The following is a 21,834-nucleotide window of genomic DNA, read 5'->3' on the forward strand; positions in this document are numbered from 1 at the left end:
TCCCCGCGCTGGCCCCGTGAGCACAGGGCGATACTCCCAGGCCCAGTCATGCTCCTAGGGGTGAAGCTGGAGGCCCGCGTTTCCCAGGCGGCGCGAGGAGCGGACCCATCCTCCGGAGCGGGCGCGCAAGCTTCAGTCCCTGCCGGATTCTGTCCCCGTCCCCCGCAGCGCGGCCCTGAGCCTGCGCGCCCCTCGGGCCATATGCTTTCCGAAACAGCCCCCTAAGAAAACCTCTCTTTCTCAGAGGGCCATATACCTGCAGCAGGCACATCCCCAGCCCAGCGAGAAATCCCCGCCCCTAGCGCCCGGGCTCCTCCTGCTTCCGCCGCCGTTCCCCGGCCGGCCGCAGGGGCGTGCCGCGGCCTCGCTCGATTGCTCGGCGCTCCTTGTCCTGGCGGGTGGATGGCCGCTGTGCTCGGCGGCGCTGCCTGGCAGGGTCGGAAGCAGTCGCCGGCCTGTCCGTCGCGGCTCGGCTGGGCTCGGTTCGGCTGGGCTCGGGCGGGCTCCCGCGGCGGGGCTGAGGCGGGCGGGTAGAAGTCGCCATGGTTTAAAGGGCGGCGGGCGGACGTGAACGGGCAGGAACCATGAATCTGCTCCCGGCCAACCCGCACGGCAACGGGCTGCTCTACGCCGGCTTCAACCAGGACCACGGTGAGGTGGCGGGGCCGGGCTGGGCCGTGCGGGGGCTGCGGGGCGCGGCGGCGTGAGGGGAGCGAGCCCCGCCCGGCGCGGTGCCGGGCCCGGCCCGGGACGGAGGCTCCTCTCTCTCGGGCTCGGCCCTGGACGGTTGGTTTATGCCGGCAGTGGGGTAGCTTCGTGGCTGGAAGCCTGGCGGAGGTAACCTCATGGAGCCGATGAAGGGAGTGCGGTGCCCGCGCTGGGGATGGGCCTGCGCGGGTCCTCGCTTCGGGGGGTACCCGGGAGCCGGCGGGGGTGGCCGTTGCTGAGGGTGGACGGGCTGGCTGCCCGGGGCCTGCGCTCCGTCCCTCGGGAGCGGCAGGCAGGCAGGGTGCGGTGTCCCTCGCTGCGCCTCTTTCCCCGCTGCGGTCTGGCCGCTGGAGTGGTTGCGGTGGACGTGGCCCCCGCTCTGAAATGCGGGAGAGCTGTTTGCAGAGGCACTGTGTAGCCTTTCTCCTGGTGTGTTAGCTCTGGTGTGCTAGCCTGTGCGCAGCCACTTCGGAGAGTTGGTTGGGTGGAATGGAAGGGGAAAGGAACGCTCGTGGTGAATGGGCACCTCCAAATACATCTGCCTGTCAGATGGTGGTTTGGTACTTGCTGCAAATTGTGCTGCTTTAAACTGGCTAACTTCCCTTGTGTGGATGGCTGGCTGCCTTAAAACTTACGCTTGAAGTATGTTCTTTTGAAACGCCGTTGCTGAAGAGGTAACTCTCAAAACGTCACTCTCTCAGTGTGAGTACTTTGCATTCAGAACCAGCGGTGTAACTTCTTTTCTTCTTTTTGCCTTACTGGTATTTTTAAAATTATGGTTAAACTCCTGGTCATGCTGGCAGAGCAGTGCAGACACGTGGACCCCTGAAAAGTTTCACTGGATGCTTGGTTTGTTTTTTTTTCCTTTGTTAGAAAGGAGAAGACCCTTTCTAGAAAGGGGATGCACAGGCCTTGCCTTGCTTTTGCAATACATAAACAGCACCAGTCCTATGAGTAAGTGTCATTTTTCTGGAGTAAGGAATAGAAGCTCATCGTTTTGTAACATCCTTTTGTCTTAACAAATAATACTCTTGCCTAAGAGAGTCTTGCAGCTTGTGTCACTGCAGACTGTAGGTCACCTATCTGTTGCTGCCGTTGTTGAAGCTGTGTGTAAAAGTCAATTTCCCTGTTGATTTTAGTCTGATGACATTTTGTCGGGAGTGTAGCACACTGTTAATGAAGTGAGCTTCTTGGTAGTTCTCTTCATGCTATCCTGCTGACTTGAAAACAGTACAATAGTTTAGTTTTCAACAGCTCTGCACTTGTTTTCATCTTGCATTTGCAACAGAGATGGGAAGAGAGATTTGTGAGGATGAGCTTCACTGCAGACCCTGCAGACTTGAAATGAAGTGGTAGTATTTGATGCCTAACCTGTGGTGGGGCTAGATTATAGAGAACTGTGTAAAAAGATAAGTCTCTTTTACTGCAAAATGCTTGTTAAAAATCATTTTGGTGTGTAAAACTAGTTCTTTGTGGCAAAGGATTCTCTAGGCTCTGTAGCAGTGAATGCAACATAAACACCTTTTTTGAATGATGTCACATCCAAAGTGTGATAAGGAATTTGTCTTGGAAATCTGTGAGCTGACAGTGTTCAAGTCCTAGCCTACCTGAGCCTGGCAAGTCAAGGGAGTAACAACAGAAAACTTGAAGGAAAAACCTGTTTGGCTTCCATTTGTAGGCTCCTTGAGCTCTTCCTGCTTATGAATGATGACTTTGGAGCTGTAGGTAGCCTGCTGACCTTTTACTGGTGTTACAGGACAGGTAATTCTTTGGCTGCTCAAAGAACAGCAGACAAGAAGGAAAGCTCACTTCTTCCTGGTTGCTTCTACCAAAAATAGAAATGTGACTCACTTGAGTGCTGAAGCTCTGTAGTGTGGGTGTCTGCATATATTGTCACAATAACCTAATTTCTTAGTAATTGAAGACTAGCCAATCCCATAATGGTAGGAAGATGGGAGGAATGATCTAATAGGTCTCTGTAGTTCTTAACGTTGACTGGCTGGTGATGAAGCTGACATCTGCAGTGCTTCTGAAGTGTGCCTCCCTTACCCTTTTTTCTGTGACACTGCGAGGTGTTTCTTGGGTGCCTCTGCCTGGTTTGTCTTTAAATTAAAAAAATAAGAAGCAAACAATGTCTCTTCCTCAAATAGAAGGCCCATGTCACAAGGGGGGTTCATTTCTAAAACAATACTCTGACTGGAGATTCTCCATTTCAAGGTGGTGTGCTCTGTACAGAAATAAACAGAGCAGATGGTAAGAAGTCGGGAACTGACACACATCCTTTCTGGTATGGTCACAAGTTCCTCTTCTGTCACTGTTGTGGTCTAGAGCTAGGTGGACTTGGTGTTGGAACACTTGTCTCCTTTATATTTGATCTCCTTCAGTAGACTGAACTGCTTAGCTGTAGGACCTCATATCAGAGTAGGATTCTGTGCTCTCTCTTACGGCTTTAGACAAAATTTGCTGTGGTGAGGAAAGGTAATGTGGTAGGAACTGCACCTGCATAATCCCTTCCCTAGATTTTACTGTTGCAGTTTCTGGATTTGGGGCCCTGAAGCCTGCAGATCTCTGTGTGTCAGAATCCTCCTTCAGCTTGTGGCCCCTTCTAGGACAGACATTAATTGAACCCTTCCTTGTTCTTTGGTTTTAGAAAAACAAAACTCACTGTGGCCTCGCTGGGACTTGGCAAGTAGTGTTTTTACTGCAGGAGCAAGCACAGCTGTGGAGTAGGGTAATGATCTGTCATAATTGATTATATTTTGAGTATCTAAGTTGTCTTCTGTCAGTGGCTCTTTGTCAGCACATCTGTCTCTCCTTAAGGCAAGAAGGGAACTTCCTGTGGAAGGAGGTGTAGCTACCACTGCAGCAATTCCCTCTTCTGGCAGTCCCTCTCCAGTTCTCTCAAATGTAAAAGCTTACAAGCTGTAGCTGTCAGATTTGTGATCCTATTGGTATATGCTGGGATCAGATAGGAAACACTGGGCTCTTCCTGTAACCTGGAATTGAATGAGTGGCAGTAGTGTGCTTGTATGTTTTGCTCTCGTTTGGCTGAGGGGTTTGCATGGCTGAGAACTTGGTATCTCTGTCCGTACTGATGGGCTAGGTGGGGAATACCATATTCCCTCAGTTCTGGTACACTGTCTCCAGTTGAAAATGTGGATGTTCTGAAGATGTTAAAAGCAACCCACATCTTAGGAGACTTGCCCTGCAGAAGAGCTGTAGTGGTGCTACAAGAAGCACAATATCTGTGTCTGCACTGGGCATGCTCCTCTGGACTTTGGTCTAAGCTGCTGGTATGAAGTTTATGGTGCTCTTCCACTACAGAGGAGTTTCAGTATCCCTCTCCTAGAAGTAGAGTATTTGTGTTATTAAACTGCAGCTGGAAAAACAGTTACATGGGTGCGTACTACAGCTACCAGCAACAGAGTGATTCTCATCCTGTGCAATGCTGGTTTACATAGAGAGCAATGGTTCCACTGAAATGTGCTCTCTTGCTGTTCCAGTACAGGGCAGGGGGTGGCTGCTGTTAGTGTGTGCAATGCAGCTCCTGTGCATTCAGCTGCCAGAGCAAAGCAAAGCATGATGCACCTGGAGGGAGGGGGCAAAATGAGTTAATTTTAAAGCATCTGTTTTAATATACTTATAAATCTTATATTCCTCTTAACTGCTTTCTAGGTTCATAGGTGTGTAAACAAGAATGCTTTGCACTTGGGGACAGTGAAGTTGTGCCTGTGAGTCTGTTGGGTTGGGGGATTGGCGTGGTGGTAGTCTCTGAACTGTTGCAGTTAGAGCAGACTATTTGTTACTGGGCCTGTGACTGCTGTCAGTGACTGTGTGAAGTAAGAGGGTTGGTTTGTTTCCTGACTATGCTGACAGGTGTGGAGATGGATCTTGTAGTATTTTTTTCCTTTGTATGTGTGAATTCAGTGAAGAGGAACCCTAAGGATGCTGCCAAACATACACCCCCATGCCTCAGGAGATGCTGCTCTGTAAGGCAGCAGTGTGTGATGCCTTTTTTGTTGTTGTTGGGTTTTGGTTGGTTGGGGTGGGTGTTTGTTGTTTTCTTATTTGTGATGTTGGTTTTTTGTTGGGTTTTTTTGAAGTGGTCTTGCTTGGAATGAAACTCTTGGAAGTATTCAAAAGGAATCTCAAGGTGGCTACATTACTTCTCCCAAATTGTGGAGTTTTAAACTCCACACTAGTCCAGCTTTGTGTAGGAAATCACAGGACACCAGCTATAAGCAAATGGAGACCTTAAGAGTGAAGGCTTTCTGCTCTCCTTCCCCCCACCCAACCCTCTGAATTTGGGGTATTGGATTTGGGAAATTTGGAGTATTTATACATAGTTCCTCAATTCTCACTTGGAATCATTGCAGTCCAGAAGAATCAAAGCAGATTAATCTCTCTCTGATTCGGTATCTTGGAAGATGTTCACGGGATTTTTTGACACCATGCACATAAACTCTGTAGCAACTTATGTTCTGTCAGTCTGCCTCTGCCAACAGTAGCTGCTTCTCACTCCACACTGGCATTGCCTTACATTAATAACTGTATTCACGTATGGGCAAGTAGAACAGCAGGACAGAATATACTGGTGGTTTGGTGGGTTCCATTAGAAAGGCACATGTATAATTCTATGCTTAAATGTAATGAATGTAATGTTCCAGAGTATTTTAATCTGGTTTCTCATCATCCCCTTAAGTTTAGACTTAAGCATGTAATTGTTGGCATCTGATTTATGAGGCTCTCCTCAGAGCATTCTTGAAAACTGTGGTTGAGAGGCTGTCTTCTGTGGAAATGTGGACAATAGTTCATACAGTCACAATCCTGGTGAAAATTTGGGCCTGATAAGAAAGGAGGAGCTTTGCTTCACAATGGCTGCTGGGCCATAAAAGTTAAATGCAGGTTTCCTTCCCTGGGTAGCTCATGGCATAGGACACAGCTGGGTTTGGAATTGTGCTCCTTTCCTTCCATTGTTTTCTCACCTGTAGAAAAAATGCTGAGAGCTTTCCACTTTTGGCAGAGGCCAGTGTAAGAAGCCAGCTCCTCCAAAGGGTTTTCACTTGCAAACACTAACACAGCCTGCAGGTGGTCTTCAGCTTGAACTTAACAATGCAGTTCCTGAGGAACGCTTTGGTAACCCCTGGCTCTTGCTTATGTCTCACAGCCACCACATGTGCATATACAGATGTGTATATATGTGTGCTCTTTACTACAGGATGCTTTGCATGTGGAATGGAAAATGGATTCCGAGTATATAATGCAGATCCACTCAAAGAGAAAGAGAAACAAGGTAAAATGCCCACTTCTTACACCATACTAGTTCTGTGTTAGAAGCTCAACCTCCTTGGGTTTTGTTTTGTTGTCAGTTTCTTCCTCAGCTTTCACTGTTTCCCTCCCTGGAAGGCTTTGAATGAAGCCTCCAGAAAGGAAGTCTGTGCTGGTCCTAAAGGGACTCTCACTGATGCCACTGCCTGGTCAGATGTTTATGTGCACTTAATTCACATAAAACCAGCTGCTGCTGAACGTGTCTCACCTTCTTGCAGAGGCAGAATTGTGTTACCAGCCACTAATGTTTGTAGCCCTTGCAAGTGGGAGTTGCTCACGGCAGTGTTAGGTACCATCAAGAGAAGTTGTGTTGATGTGCAGTAATCTGGATGATCTAATGCAGCAGAGCTGCTGCCTTTTCACTGGAGAGCTGAAGGAAACATTTCTGGTACCTGCTTAGAGTTTGCTTGCAAGAGCACTCGGAGCACAGCCCTCTAATGATCTCTGTTTTATAGTCTCTGTATACTTAAACCATTTGGATCTGGTGCAGGAGGGGGTAGTGTCCAAATACAACTGTTCAGGAAGGAAACTCAGCAGTCAGAAGTGTTGCTGGAGAAACCCCAAGAACTGTATGAAATCCAAGGCTGTACTGGTCTAGTGTGACTATCCTTTCAGGCATCTACCTTCAGTGTTGTGTAGTCAAGTCCCAGCATGAATTTCTCATGCAGATGTACCTCAGTGGTTTTTTGATGTCTAATTGAATCTCCCTTGGCCTCTGCTCCATGTGTATTTATGCATCTTTCCATACTGCTGCTTCCTCCCAGCCCCCCAGACATTTTTGCTGTTTCTAACACTAGGTCTCCCCTGAGTCCTTGTGAAATTTCAACTTTTCCTCTTGCTTTGAAATGGTGTACTTGTTCTTTCCACCCTTCCTGCTGCTCCCTGCCAGTGTGTGGAATTATTGGACAGACTTAAACTAGAAGTTTGAGCTTGGCTCTACTCCTTCCTTGAAGACCACAGAATAGACTACACAGGATTCTCTGTATGTGATAGTCAGCCAGGGTAGGAGGAGACTTAAACTCTTGTCAGGTTCCTGAAAGAAGTGCTAGCTGATGCGAGCTTTTCTTGTAACAGACAGGAAAACTAGGTGACATTTTAACAGTTCTGACACTTTTATTTAAAATACATTTGTCTTTCAGAATTTCTAGAAGGTGGTGTTGGCCACGTTGAAATGCTGTTTCGTTGCAACTATTTAGCACTAGTAGGTGGAGGAAAAAAGCCCAAGTACCCACCTAACAAAGGTGAGTCTCTTGAGGAATGGATCTTGTCTGTGTTTGCCTTGCTGTCTGCATGAAACTGCACAAAGAACTCCCACGCCAAGCACCTTGAGCTGGGCTCTGGGATCCTGAAGGTGGTTTGAGGGGACGTTGCAGCAAGTTACAGTCAGTGTGGTCAAGCTACATCGCTGCTGTTAACAGGCAGTTACCTGCAGCCAGCAGTCTCTGAGAGCTGGTGACAAGGTCTGTCCTTCTCATAGTTAACTCTGCAGAAACCCTGTGGCTCAGCAGTCCTTGGGGGGGGAAAGGTCCCTGGTTGAAAGGCTTTGTAGGAAAGTATGCTGCTACTTGTGATTGCTGTCTTGTCTTTGCTGATCCTCTGAGCAGAACAAAAAAGCTGAATGTCTTTAGGTAAATGTATTTGTCAGCTTTTGTGGTTGGAGTTTACCAGCTCCCACCTGCACGAGTGGGCTGTCGCACAGCAGCCGAATCCTTTCGGGTTAGGATAATGCAGTCCGGAAAAGCTCAGCCACTGGATGCACCTCTGGATTGTCCTGCTCAGGAACTACTACCAGGAAGATGATGTGAAATGTTGCATATGCCCTGAGGATCTAATGCCACCTCTGCACTGTTTTAGTGATGATCTGGGATGACCTGAAGAAGAAAACTGTCATTGAGATAGAATTTTCTACAGAAGTGAAGGCAGTGAAGCTTCGAAGAGATAGGTGAGTACCACAGAGGTGTGCCCAACGTGCAGCCTCACTTAGTGTGCTGTGCTGAGACATCTTCAACTGGTTGTAGAGGAAAAAAGATCCTGCTGAAACACCACCAAGTGAGGGTAAAACAGGCTTTTGGGCACGAGCCTGAGGTGTTAACAGATTACAGCTCAAGAGTTCTGGTATCTGAAGCCTTGGTGAAAAGCCTGCAAGACCTCCTGCCCCCTAATGTAGGGAGATGTATTCATGTGGCTACTGCTGGGTGTGTTCCTGGATATGGAGGAGTGTGAAGGGAGTTCAAGCAGATTTCTAGAGCAAGAGCATCTGTTGCCAGCTGGAGCCTGTGTGTGGGCGGAGGGGTTCCGCTGTCACAGCTTTGGATGAAAGTGCTTTGCAGGCTTACAGCTGCATATTACTTTGCAAAGCTTGGGGAGGGGGGGTGGTGGTGGTGGGAGAACATAACCATTAGCTGAAAGCCTTTGCAAATCTACATTAATATCCATACTCCTCTTTTACCCACCCCAAGTCACAGGAACTTCTCTGTTTCAGAATTGTGGTAGTCTTGGACTCAATGATTAAAGTTTTCACCTTCACCCACAATCCCCACCAGTTGCATGTCTTTGAAACCTGCTACAACCCTAAAGGTTAGTGTTGTGTGTGTGGTGGGGAATGGAACAAATGGATTCTGTTCTGACATGCTGTTTATACTTAGCTGCCTGAATCAGTTATTTAGTAAATAATTTAACAGTTTACTTACTTCACTGTACCCATGCCCTTTGGAGATGCTTCTGTGTTATGGTTACTAGAATTTATTAATACTTGGCACAGAACAGCTTTTTCAGTGCTCCTGTTATGTTAGGGATTGGATTTCTATTTGAGAGCCAAAGAACCTGTAAACTTGATGTATGTTGTGCTGAAAGCTTAACTATGCACAGCCTTGATTCCTTCCTTCCAACAGAGCTAGAGCTGTCCAGCAAACTGTTCCCTGCAATGTCAAGAGCAGCTCCATTAGCAAACTGAGATTGTTCTTAAATAGCAAGGTACAGCTTTGGCTGTTGCTGAAACAAGTGGAAGGTGCCCTGAACTAAGCAGAGGGTTAGTGCTGCAAGTTAAGCTCTGTGTAGTGTGGTGATGCCAGCCCAAGGCACCAGGTAGGCAAGGGAGGGACAGGGCTGGGGTCTGACCCCAGTACATGCTTTTGTTGCAGCAGGTTTTGTGCTGTCTGGGGGCAGAACCCCAAGGGTTGAGAGAGGAGCTGCATGATTCAGCTAAGGTGTGTGAGGGCGGGTCTGAAATGGGCGAAGTGTAATGGGAGAGGTGTAATGGCAACTGTGTGAGTATCAGCTTCTGGGCACAAGTGTGCCTGCTTGGGGAGGCTGAAGAGGTGGGCAGGCTTGTTTTCTTCTGCAGTAAAGGCAGAAGGGTCATCGGCACCTGGCAGCCTACAGCTACTTGAAGGACAGGTAGAGAAAGGGAGGCAACAGACTGTGACAGCAGCACAGGGATGCTGGCTGTGCTTCATGTACGGGGAGGAGCAGCAGTGTGGATGTTTTCTGTCCAGGGAGGCTACTCAGGCTTGCAGTCTCCATTGTTGGAGATTTTCAAGCCTGCTGAAAGCAAATCTGAAATCAGTGGCTGCACTCAGGGCAGCACAGCCCCAAGGCAGACTGGACATGCTGGTGGGCATCAGGTGGAAGGTGCAGTTGGCAGTGCGTTTGTACTTTTGTGACACCCACCTACTGCTCTGCCAGCTGTAGGCTGATTTTGCAGGTACTAGCACTTGGTACTAGCAGAACACCTGGAATAGATATGATATGCCTTAAATGGTCTGCAAGGAGCGATGAAGGAATAAAGTGCAAGCCCCAAGAACAAGTTCAAACCTGAATTAATAATGATCAGTTTTGCTGACAGAGGAGAAACTAACCTAGCACCTATTATAAACTCTTGCCCTTGTCCAGCTGCTGCAAGAAAACTTTAAAAGGTCTCCTTAGCTGGCTTTGCTGTTACAGACATATGGAGCTGATCTCCAAAACATCCAGATTTTGGATAAACACAACTAGATACCTTTGTAATAAAGTGATGAGAACAAGTTAAAATGGTGCCACTCTCTACTCCTCTGTGCTCTGCACTTACAGATGGCTCATGGTTTGCGGTCATTAAAATGAGAGTCTGATTTGCTGCATGTCTGTTTATACTGAGATTACCCACACTGTAGAAACTTAGCTTTGAAAACTTTATTGGGTGATGGAAACGACACAGTCATTAGCTCTATTGTTTTGGTTTCTGTCTTTTAGGTCTCTGTGTCCTTTGTCCCAATAGTAATAATTCTCTACTTGCATTTCCTGGAACACACACGGGGCACGTGCAGATAGTGGATCTTGCCAATACAGAAAAGCCTCCTGTAGACATCCCAGCTCATGAAGGAGTCTTGAGCTGCATAGCTTTAAACCTGCAGGGAACAAGAATTGCAACAGCATCAGAAAAAGTAAGAATAATCTCCTCCTCCTCCCTCCAAATTTCTGTGCCTTCTAGTGTAGCAACTCAGACAAAATGGAAGGTTGCATCCTTTCGTAGGAAATACATGGAGCAAACTGGGATATTTGGCACTGAAATTATTCTCAGCCTCTTTATCTTTACTTCAGGGTGCCCTAACAGCAATCCCTGTGCTGTGCCTGGGGCAGTGTTTGAATGACATCTAGCCCAGGCAGTCCACATCTTAAAAGGCTGTACACAGCCTGGTGCAGCATCAGCAAGCCACTGCCAGGGCTGCACTGGAAGAAGCGTGTTGAGCAGCTGAGCAACAAGTCTGCATGCCAAAGTGTTACAACATTGTGGTGATGGTATATGGGGAAAATCAATCTTCCTCCCCACATTTAAGAGCCAGAGAGGTCCACTCAAATTTCTGGAGATGAAAAACCCAGCGGTGTAGGTAGGGGCATGCTGGTCAGACAGAAGGGCAAGGTGCATTCACAGATGTAGGGAGTCTTCTGTCTCCTAATGCACTGCTCAATTCCTTTTCAAGGGGACCCTCATAAGAATATTTGATACTTCATCAGGGCATTTAATCCAGGAGCTACGAAGAGGATCACAGGCAGCCAATATATACTGGTACGTTTCATTGCTTCTGCTTTGCCTTGCGGTGGTTGTGCTGAGGAACCTTCATAAATGGCACCTGAGACCTCTTCAAAAAGCAAAGTTAGGTTTAATGCTGCCTACGGGCACAAGGCAGAACATTCCCAGCAGCCAGAGGAGCCTGGCCTGCAGTGCTTCCCCTCTGCTCACTGCTGGTGAGGAGACAGCAGGAGCTGGCAGCTGTGTGAAGCCCAGCACAAGTTCTAGGGGTTGGGACAAAACCATGTTGACAGGCTTACTTCTCTGCAGAGAACAGACAGTAGCTAGGGAATGCTTTGACTTCCACAGAAGTCAGTACAGGGTTTCAGGCAGACACTGTGCAGAGACAGATGAGCACCTGGGGCCAAGCAAGTGACAGCCCAAGGCAAGAGTTTGACTCTAATCTAGTGATGGAAGTAGAAACTTTCCTTCTGCTGCTGAGCACCACTCTGGGGTTGGAGTGCTGCATGTTTTACCCAATGCCTGCCTGCTCCTCAGAGTGGAGGTTGTGCTGTTTGTTCCAGCTGGGCAGAATGGTCCCCACTGATTGGGTCCTGTGTCATGGCAGTCTGCCATATGGCTGGTCCTGGTAAGCCAGGCCCTCTGTTCCCAGTGTGTGTGCTCACCTCAGAAGGTCTGCTCTCATCCTGTCAGCAAAGCAGTGCCAAGTTGAAAGAGTCCCACCTCCTCCAGGAAAGGATCACAGACTGGGTTGGAAGGAACCCTTAGGGTCATCCAGTCCAAACTCCTGTAGTGAGCAGGGGCATCTTCAGCTAGAGCAGGAGCTGGAGAAGAGCTGTTAACACTTGCCAGCCAGGCTGGCAGCTGCTCTGGGCACCTGCAGGAGCAGAACTGTGTAGACAGAGGCTGTGGGTATGTTCTAGGGGAGATAGTGCAGCTGTCTCTGTTCTCTACAGCATTAACTTCAATCAGGATGCTTCCCTAATCTGTGTATCCAGCGACCATGGCACAGTACATATTTTTGCTGCAGAAGACCCTAAAAGAAATAAGCAGTCAAGGTAGGCTTTGAGCCTTGCTAAAACCTTTGGGGAGGGGCTGGGGAGGCCTTGCCCTTTTCATAGGGTTTAAAGCACTGGTCTTGTCAAGCAGCAGCAAATATCTGCACTGCTGGGGTTGGTGAGATTAATCTGCTCTGCTTGAGTAAATTGCAGATTTAGGACTGTAGCAGCTGCCAAGTTCCTGCTGTCCTTTGCAGAACTCTAGAATTCCAGCAAAAGGTTGGGGTGGGTTTTGTTTTTAGTGGCCATTTCTTAGTGTGAGCAATGTGGACACTTCACATAAAGCAGTCTTGACTAAAATCAGTCTTTTGGCAGTTTTTGTAGTCACTTAAAAATGTGAATCCAGAAAAGTAGTTCTGGAGTCCCTCTTCCCTAGAAAGGGGGACAGTGTGGATGACCTGAGACTTCACAGGAGGAAATCAAAAGCCAAGTAGAAGCAGCAGTTAGTGTGAACCCTGGGATTTGTTCAAGAGCCAGCAGTTCTAAATCAGCTCTAGTCAACACCTTACTAAGTTGTTACAGTCTTTTCCTCTCTCTTCCAGTTTGGCCTCTGCCACCTTTCTCCCCAAGTACTTCAGCTCCAAATGGAGTTTTTCCAAGTTTCAGGTTCCCTCTGGCTCTCCGTGCATTTGTGCCTTTGGAACAGAGCCAAATGCTGTCATAGGTAAGTGCTGGAGGCTTCTTCATTCTGAGTTACACTGGCTTTGAGCTGGGGGGGGCGCTCAGAGGGGCCCACCTTGCACCTCCCTGTCAGCTGAGAACAAGAGCTCTTGCTGCTCAGCAAAGGAGTGAGACACAAATGTGCCCTGAGTAGAAGGAGGTGAGCCTGGGTACCAGATACTGCAGCACCAGCACTGACTGACCTCAGGTCCCCCCCGAGCACTTCTCTGTGCTGTGAGCATGGAGGGTCAGTTTAAGCTAGAGCTGAAGGAACAGAAGGGTACCTGAAGAGCTGAACTTACCACATGTGTTTCTGTTTCAGCAATATGTGCAGATGGCAGCTACTACAAGTTCTTATTCAACCAAAAAGGGGAATGCTCAAGGGATGTCTATGCTCAGTTTCTAGAAATGACGGACGACAAGCTTTGACTGAGCTGAGGGAGTGCATGGGTCTGAGTACTGCCCTGGCTATTCCACATCTTTGGAAGGACAATACATGAGTGTCCAGTACTGATCAAGTTTAGCAGACCTCACTGAGAAGCCTGGCCCAACATGATCACAAGCAGCTCAGAACTAGTGGACTACATATGTTTATTCTCATTTCTGCAAGTATTTGTCATTAAAATCTTTGGGTTACTGTCATCAACTCAAGTTTTCAAGATGCAGCTTTCAACAAGCTTGTGCCTATTGGGTTTCTCTTAATCTAAACTGTGAAAGGACTTTAGATTAAACACGAGTGCCTGCCACACCACAAGATCTGCAGGGGGCTGTGCAAAGGTACAGCTGGCCTTAGGAAAAGGGATGTGAAAACAGAAGATTTTAGGCATTGCTTTACTTCCACTGAGCAGCTGGGAATGGGGGGAATACTATGGATCATGCTCAAATAAACCTCTACCACCTCAGCCAGGAGCAGGGGTGCTGCCTTCCCTTCCCAAGCAAACCTTAAGAGGAAAAGAAGAGATGACAAAGGCCTAGCTGTAGGTGACTAGGTTCAACCATGCTTGTCCTCTGACCTGGTGCATGGGAGTGGGTGGTGGTAGTTGGGTGGCCAGAGCCTGCTGCTCCTGTACACCTGACGCTGGTGATGGAGTTGAACGAGCAACACTGTCAGATGCCAAACTGTACATAATAGCTGAAGGCACATTTGGGCACTGGCTGACCCAGCCAACCTCTCCTTAGTGTACAGAGCGAGCACCTAAGGTGCTTGGGCAGCTGGAGGTCCTGTAGCTGGAGCAGTGACTCCTCCCGTCACAGAACAGCCCTTCCAGGTTTACAAAGCACGCTCAGTAGTGGTGTGCCAGCTCTGCTGCCTGCTTCTGCAGCCACTGTGCTGCAGTGGGAAGACTGGACAGGCCCCTTACACACCCAGCACAGGAAACAAACCAGGTGGCATCAAGTATATGTCTGCAATGGCTTTAAACCTGCAAACTTTCCTTTTTTATTTTGTTTTGTTTGAGATGTTGCATACTAAATACTGTTGGCCTAGGGACAGTTAGGTGAGACTGAACTGACTGAATCATTCGCTTCTCCCTAAAGTCATCATCTGGCGCTTAGCAGTTACTGCGGAACAAAGGCACAAGATCCCAAACTAGAAACTGAAATAGACACAAGCTCTCCGTTCATAGCACTAACGACTGGGGGGGAGGGAAATCTTGGCTCTTCTGAAACTTAACTTCACAAGATGCTTCAAACCTGAACATGCCAGATCACTCTAAGATTGTTTAGCTGCAAACTCTGACAAGTTTCTTTTTGTGTCATGTAACATACTAAGGACTAACTCCTACGCAGATTTCGATGTCAAGGTTGCATGTTGCTTTTATGTGTATTTAATCACAGAAATTGTTTTGCACACTTATTTGTAATATGTTATTTCTTTTAAATAAAAGTGACTAATTTTGCTGTAGCACGACTGATGATCACAAAGTTCCTTCTGCTGTGGGTTTGGGGGAATAAATATGTACCTGAGGAAAGAGTGGTGGCTCTTGAAGGACAGAAGCTTTAGTGTGCCACAGAAACAGACAACAGAAAGTACCTGTGAGAGACTAAATCCTGGGATACTTATGTTGGTATTATACCAAAACGAGCCAAACTACCAGTGCAAAGTTGTCCTTGCTCAGCACTGTTTACTACAGCTGCTGCTCTAAAGCTTCTTACCTTTTAACAGCTGTACCAGAACGGCCAACTGGAAGCTGCTGTCTCCCTGGAGCGGTATGCGCACAAGACAGGGCTGGATACACGTCTCCAAGGACGATGTAAATCCTCTCTGTGGTGCAGCTGTAAGCTGTTTATGATCAAGTTAACTCTGCTCACTTTAAAGAGCAAGGAAATGACTTGGGCTAAAATATTCAGCTTTCTGCACAGTGCTTTGAAGGTTTTAGGTAGCTGCTGAAGCACGATCCCCTGTCCTCCCATTCCAATTATCCTATAGCTGACCAGAGACTATGAGCATATTTCATGGTTGATTAAAACTCTGCTGAAGTTGTAAAACTTCCCCATAAAACCTGTTCAAGTGTGAAAGGAAGAGTGAAAATAACAGAATCACAAAATAGGGGTTGGAAGGAACCTATGGAGATCAAGTCCAGCCCCAGCTGGGCACACAGACTGGTGCTGCACTAATGGAATCCCTTAATGCACACCTAAACATGTTTAGCTTCACATTCCTCCTCCTTGTATTATCTGCAAATCCTTAAGCCTATAGGTGATTTTACAGAGATAGAAAGTCAGGTAAAAGTAGTTGTCTTCCCACCTGGTGTTGGCTCCAGGTTGCTCTGCCAGCACTTCATCACATCACTTGCTACTGTACCGCGTTATGTGGGCTACTTGTTACCAGAATGTCATGAAGTGGGATAAAAGAAAAACATACCCCTACAGTAAGTACAGAACAGTGTTTGAGATGGTCACTTTTCTGGAAAATAAATAGTACTGTAGTATTAGACAGACTATGTGTCCACCAAGCTGATTTATTTGTGCAGGGCAGGGCCAGGTACACAGTTCAGCCTAAGGCTGGATGAGCCTGTTGGCTCTGCTGCGAATACACCAGTAATACTCACCTAGAGTCTGGGCCGTGCACAGGAAGAGCCAGCTGTCCTGGATGGCATGATTTCCCCTGAGAGGGGCACACACTCCATGGAACACAAGTTTGAACAAGCCAGCAGTCCCTTTTTGAGCACACCCTGCTCTACATGAGGCTGCAGAGCAGAAGGGGGCAAGGCAAGCTGTCAGAAGTCTACTATACATGGCAAAAGAGGATTAAATAGCTGTTTAAATATGAAATTGTTTGCTTAAGATAAATAGTGTAGTCCAGAGGTCCACTAGCATTTGCTCCTTTAACTACAATTATCTTAACTCTCACTGGAAACAGCTTTGGGAGCAAGCCTTGCTCCACAGGGAGCCCCTCTGACCACAGGGGAACAGGCCAGTGGTGCAGACTGGTCACCTGTGAGGAAAAGGCAGAATTTGCACAGAGTCTAAAGCACAACTAATCCTGAAGTACAGCCCCCAGCATCAGCTACAGGGATTATAAATTTCCTTTGTATTTAAAAATAACCCAGTGCCTTATCTGCCTCTGTTTTGCTGTCTCTTTCCACAGCACCTGTGTCACAGTTGAAAATCCTGAAAGGGAAAGATTAGTGCAATAATTCCAGGTGATGCCAGCAGGAGCCACAGAACACGAGTGCTACTTTCAGAACCTTCAGGCACTCACCCTGAAGTAAAAAAGACAAGCTGAATCAGTGAAGGCAGAAGATGTGAGACACGAGACTAGGTCTATAATGTAGGCCAGAAGGACTGTGGCAGATTCTGCTGACCTAAATACAAGGGCTACAGAACAATGTTCGCTTCACAAGGGCAGGCTCAAGTCACACGCTGGTGAATCCATTGCTTTCCTACTATAAAATTTCAATGCCCCTCTTTTACTGCTTTTTTCCCCTTCCTTCCCCAAAGGTTCCTTTTGTCACTAGAAGCAAACACGTGATGAAGTCTTCCTTACGTTAGAATCCTGTGTCTTTTTCAAAGTTGTATGAAAGACTACACAAAAGCTGACTCGTGACAGAAAGAGCACTGAACAAGTACAGTCTAGAAGGGGCACAAAAAGGCAGTAATACAGTGGATCCTAGAACACAAAAGGAAAGGGTACATCAACTCCTGAAGGGAGGTCAAATCTCCACATACATGAGTCACCTGAAAAAGTCTTCTGTTTGCAAAAGGAAGATCACGTGGACCCTGGGAGTCCAGGACGATCGGTGTCTAAGGCCTATTTAAGAAAGGTCACGAGCATCACGGCAGAAGCAGCAGTGTGACAGAAATCTCGTTCAGCCCTTACTGTCATGCAGTAACCATCACTGCATTAGTGGTGGGAAGCACAGAAACACAGGGACAACCCAGGGAACAGCTCCATTCAGTAAGGCCTGACACACATGACAGAGAAGTCTGCATTAGCCAAGAGCACTGCAGATGATGTGGCATCAGCCAAGGCACAGATTGGCAGGGGTGGTTTGAGTAAGGAGGGGAGCAGTTCTCACATCACGGAGCTTTCTCAGAGGGTTCATCCATCCGAATGAAGCACAATCCTGTGCCAAATTCCACATGCACCAGAAAGTAACCACCACGTAACAGGATGAGCACTCAGACCGTATTCTTATCTCCCCCTCTACCCAGGAGGGCATCACACGATGGCAGAGGTAGGGACTGGAAGGGACCTCCGAGGATCATCCAGTCCAACACAGCTTGCCTACCGTTAAATGACAGTAAGGAGGACCTTGGCCTTTTTAAGCCAACACCCCAAAATTGATATAAATATTTCAAACACACTTTTTGAGTAACTTCAACTTAGTTACTTTGCTGAATAAAATTTAATTTTTATTTAAAAAAATCTTATACACTATTATTCACCTAGCCCTAGTTGTGAACAGATTCTCACTTCGGAAAATAAACCACATTCTAGTCAATTCATTCAACACCAAATTAAATTACTAGTACTGGATATTTATTTTTCTTTTCCTTAAAAAAAGTATGTTAAAACTTTACTTTTTATTATTATCATTATTATTATTTTTAAAACCTCTAAAGAAAACGTTGCAGTTTTACAGAAATGTTGCTTTTCAGGTTATGCCTTTTTTCTCTTCTTTTCCTTAATGCCTGTTATAAATTCAGCTTTTGTAGAGGTTTTCTTTCATAGTTTTTTAATATGCATTATCTGCAGAGACATCGTAACAGTTCCATTCTGTGGATGAACACAAAACTTGTACAGATTTCTCATATTTGGTCTTTAGGTAAATAGTTTCCAAAAGCTGCCTAAATAAACCACTCCAAACTGTTCAGTCCATTGTGGAAATACAGGGTTGTTTTTTTTCCCCCCTTTCATAGTGGGAAAGGAAATATAAATAATGCATCATTGTTACAGAAAATGACAAAACTCAGATTCAAATTAAGCCCAACTATCTAGCTTCCACTCACCTTACTGCATGAGGAGATCAGGTGGGATGTGAATTAAAGACTGAACAGCAGCCTTACGTTCAAATTTAATTTTGAAATGTAACGTGGAATCTATTACCACAATTAAAGTGAGAAATTACCAATACACCTTAAAATGTTCAACTGCAGAACACACACTTGGAAAAAAAACAAAACCAAAAAGAAAAAAAAAAAAAGTTATAATCATCATCTGGTAGCCACTGTTAGAAAACCACAACAGCTACTCTCAATGGAGACCCCAAAGGATCAGTGTATGACATCAAAAGTGTTACGGAGAAACTGGTCAGATTAATTCCTACTCATGGGTGCTTAAGCTTAAAAATATTGAATATACCTCTGACAAGATAATTTTACTCTTCTTTTAAAAGGACTTGTGATAAAGAATTTCATCTTTCTAAATGAAGAACAGTCTGTTATCTTAAACATACACAATATTAAGCGAGACTCTTGTTTTACTTTAGACTGGAAAAATATGCCAGGGACAGTCAAAGTCAACACAAAGTAACAAACAGCAAAAGGTAGCAGAAAGAGAAACAGGTAAGTGCAGCTCTGGTCAAATTCATAGCAGTTCTTTACGTCAGTTAACGGCTCATTTACATTGTAATTTCTAATCAGTTACATGCAAGCCCAAAGAAGCATTTGATCACTACACATGGTAATAAAATTTGATTAAATTTATCAGGCAACTGCTAAAATATGAAAATTTGCAGATGTAATAAAGTAGCTTCATCTGAACTTTAACAGGACAGACAAAAGTAAATCATTCCATTGGTTAAAAAAACCCTACATTCAGTTTTTTACCAAACAAAATTTCACATGAAAAGTATTGTGTGATTCCAAAGTTTCCGGAGTAGAAATGGAGTGATTTGAAATGTCAAAGACCCCATTATTTTGCAAAGAAATGAAAATACACCTCAAAAATTTCTAATTCCACATGTGAACAACAAAATACTGCATATCTACCAACAACTGCATTGGGTAGGTCATTATGAAAGGCTAGCTGCCAAGATGTAGGAAATGGCTCCTTGCCTCTGTTCCCTTTGAGGAATATACAATCGTTTGAAACCAGTTCACACTAAGCGCTTATCATGCTGCCGTTACACTGAGATACTCAGTCCTTAAAATAATCTGATAGAGATTCTGTTAAAGCTGCAGCCCTCCCCAACACTGCATTCTCAGTGTACACAGTTCGGTAGGGGGCAGGTAGGAGCGGGGGTCACAGCCTCTGGAACAAGATGTTTTGCAGTTTGACTTTAAATTACCGAGTTTTAAGGCCACCTGTGTTGGGTTTGTTTTCAGTGCTGAAAGTTGAAGTCTGATCACAGGGCCCCTTTCCCCACTGCGTGAGAACATGTTCCAACGTTTTAGGTGTTATGTTTAAGTGTCTCCTTTTGGCACCATGGAGTTTATTTTTTTAATTAAAAAAAAAAAAAGAAAAAGGGGGGGGGGGGGGAAGAAGGAAAAACAAAAAAAAAAGGAAACAGAAGAGAAAACTCCCCTAAGTTTCTAGTTCTGGCTGCCTTTATCACTCACTGCCACGGACGGGGTGTCCACGTTAACAGCTATGACTATGCTCTCTCCATCCTCTGTTTTGATACGTTTGAGTTCCTGCTGTTCCGACTGGTCTCCGTTCTGGCGCTTTGTGGGAAGCGACGCCGATGCGGACGCATGGGTGGCCAACATATGCAAGGGACTCGCAGCAGCTGTAAAAAGATAACAACTTCAGCAGCCTGGTCCTCGTCACACTTTGCTTTCAGATGATACCGAAAGCAAACCTGGATTGTCATTAGAACGATGAATTCCGTTATCAGGACAGTGTTGGGTATGAGCAACCCCCATGGAGATTCAGGTCCAATTGTTTGATCTTTGTATAAACCTGAAGGACATTGTCCCAAATCACTCAACACATTCATGCAGATTTGGACAAAGGTGGGAGAAGAGGGAATTATCTCCATGTTGTCAACAGGGTGCTGAAGGCAGAGAAGGATTAAAGCAATGAAAGTAAATCTGCTCTGTAATTTGTGATAGAACTGGGAAGTGAATTCAAACCTCCCTGTCAGTAGGCTCTGGCCACATCTACGGATCACTGCAGAATGCATCACGTGGCCTGGAAGGAGAGCACCTCCTTGGCATGTCCATCCATGGCCATCAGTTCTTTAAGAAGAGTTAAGCAATTAATGCAGCCATGAGATGAACACGGCTCAAGCAGCAATTCCTCTGTAACAGGTGCATTTATCCACAATGTAAGGAAAAGGCAGGGATTTAACAAGCAAGAATGTTAGGAAATTATGCATTTGATTAGATTCAAATGCACAAGGGAATCAGATCAACTGAAATGTGCATAGTTCAAACATTCTACACCATCCCATAGAAGAGTCAGGATATTAAGGAGCAAGTGCAGTCCTTTAAACTTTTTGAGACATCTACAGGTTCCTTCCCTGTACTTGTTCTCAGCAGTCTGTTTCTCAGGACAAACCCTGACTTTATTAAACCAACTATTCAAATGTCTTTGCAAACAATGCAAAATAGTGATTATGCATTTACTTGTTCATTTCATGAAAAAGTTATCTAAACTTTATCAAACTACCTGCTGCTTTTACACACAAGCTCCTTTCCTTCAGCTGATACTCTACTTTTCTTGTTATTATTTGTTCTTAGTAAACTATCCTAGGGAATACCTGCAATATCACCTCTGCATGCAATCAAAGTGGTTTGTACTTAGTATTTACTGGTGGACAGGTACTTCAGAAAACATTTGCCCAGTGCAAAAAGCTTCACTGCAACTGTAAAACAATTTGTTCTTACATCTCAAGAGCTATTCAGCTTCTATTAGCAAAACCATTCCTTGTGCAGTTTTTGCAGAGATGACACTGAGAGATTTTCTTATGAATAAATTGTTTTACTGCTAACTTAGCATTGCTTAAATAAAAGAAGGAGGTTACCCTTCGCCTTCGAGCATACGTTAAGACTATTACTGCATTGTTCACCCTGGGATCTGGATGGTACTTGCTGGCTGCTGTCACAACTGATATGTCAAAGTAGGAAATACACAAGAGAACAATGATGTTTGAAATCTACACTTGAAGTCAAAATAAGGAATATCTAGTTACATAATTTTATTCTGCAATAAGAGACTTGGATTTATTTTGGACTTCAAAGCTTTCAGATAGACTGGCAGGTAATAAAATGTGCTGCCAAACTGTTTTGCTGAGAGTAAGATCTGAAAGTACCTTCTTACTACAAATACAAAACATTAGACCAGATGCTGCTCTGAGGTTATTAGCTTGCAGATTGCACATCTTTTCTCTCCAAAGACAAATACACACATAGAGGTGTGTAAATGAAAACGCATACATGTGAACACAGGCTTCTCTGTAAACACACAGAAACAAATCCGTGTCTCTGTAGGGCAAGTTCCTCCTTTAGATGCCTTGCCTGAGAATTGCTATGTTTCTTGCTAGTTTAGGAGTTACTGTAACAGAAAGACCAGGAGCTGGAAAACATTGTTCACTGGATGTTCAAAATGTAAACATCTCATAAGGTATTTAAGCCCAGGAATCTCCAGAGTGGAACTGCCAGCACAGTCCTATTGCACACAGTGAC

General features: G+C 45.7%; 2 protein-coding genes across 4 annotated transcripts in view; one reads left to right on the plus strand and one right to left on the minus strand.

Moving 5' to 3' along the window:
- Positions 1-405: 405 nt before the first annotated feature.
- On the plus strand, positions 406-14,662 carry WDR45B (WD repeat domain 45B). Of its 3 annotated transcripts, none has more exons than XM_068151400.1 (10): positions 406-651; positions 5,927-6,001; positions 7,176-7,277; positions 7,891-7,978; positions 8,519-8,613; positions 10,264-10,454; positions 10,992-11,077; positions 11,998-12,099; positions 12,642-12,763; positions 13,159-14,662. In XM_068151400.1, exons 1-10 carry the CDS (start codon positions 585-587, stop codon positions 13,257-13,259), a joined length of 1,029 nt encoding a protein of 342 aa, XP_068007501.1. In that variant the 5' UTR covers positions 406-584; the 3' UTR covers positions 13,260-14,662. The 3 variants fall into 3 exon arrangements, with proteins under 3 accessions (XP_068007501.1, XP_068007500.1, XP_068007502.1); XM_068151399.1 differs by having other exon boundaries at positions 410-651; positions 13,082-14,662; XM_068151401.1 differs by lacking the exon at positions 406-651 and adding an exon at positions 746-837 and having other exon boundaries at positions 13,082-14,662.
- The window catches only part of FOXK2 (forkhead box K2), a 49,749-nt gene continuing 42,103 nt past the window's right edge, over positions 14,189-21,834 (minus strand). Inside the window, exon 9 of the mRNA XM_068151398.1 lies at positions 14,189-19,934. Within this exon, the coding sequence (XP_068007499.1) occupies positions 19,738-19,934 (197 nt within the window). The 3' untranslated portion in view covers positions 14,189-19,737. The remainder of the gene's footprint in view (positions 19,935-21,834) is intronic.

The sequence above is a fragment of the Melanerpes formicivorus genome, unplaced genomic scaffold, assembly GCF_026170545.1.
Source record: "Melanerpes formicivorus ecotype bairdi unplaced genomic scaffold, bMelFor1.0.p_v2 SCAF_21, whole genome shotgun sequence".
NCBI classification, from domain to species: Eukaryota; Metazoa; Chordata; class Aves; order Piciformes; family Picidae; genus Melanerpes; species Melanerpes formicivorus.

Coding starts and splice junctions, on each gene's coding strand:
- WDR45B (XM_068151399.1), top strand. CDS start 585: ATGAATCTGCTCCCGGCCAACCCGCACGGCAACGGGCTGCTCTACGCC. Junction 12,100..12,641: donor AAAAGAAATAAGCAGTCAAG/GTAGGCTTTGAG, acceptor TCTCTCTTCCAG/TTTGGCCTCTGCCACCTTTC. Junction 12,764..13,081: donor AGAGCCAAATGCTGTCATAG/GTAAGTGCTGGA, acceptor TTTCTGTTTCAG/CAATATGTGCAGATGGCAGC.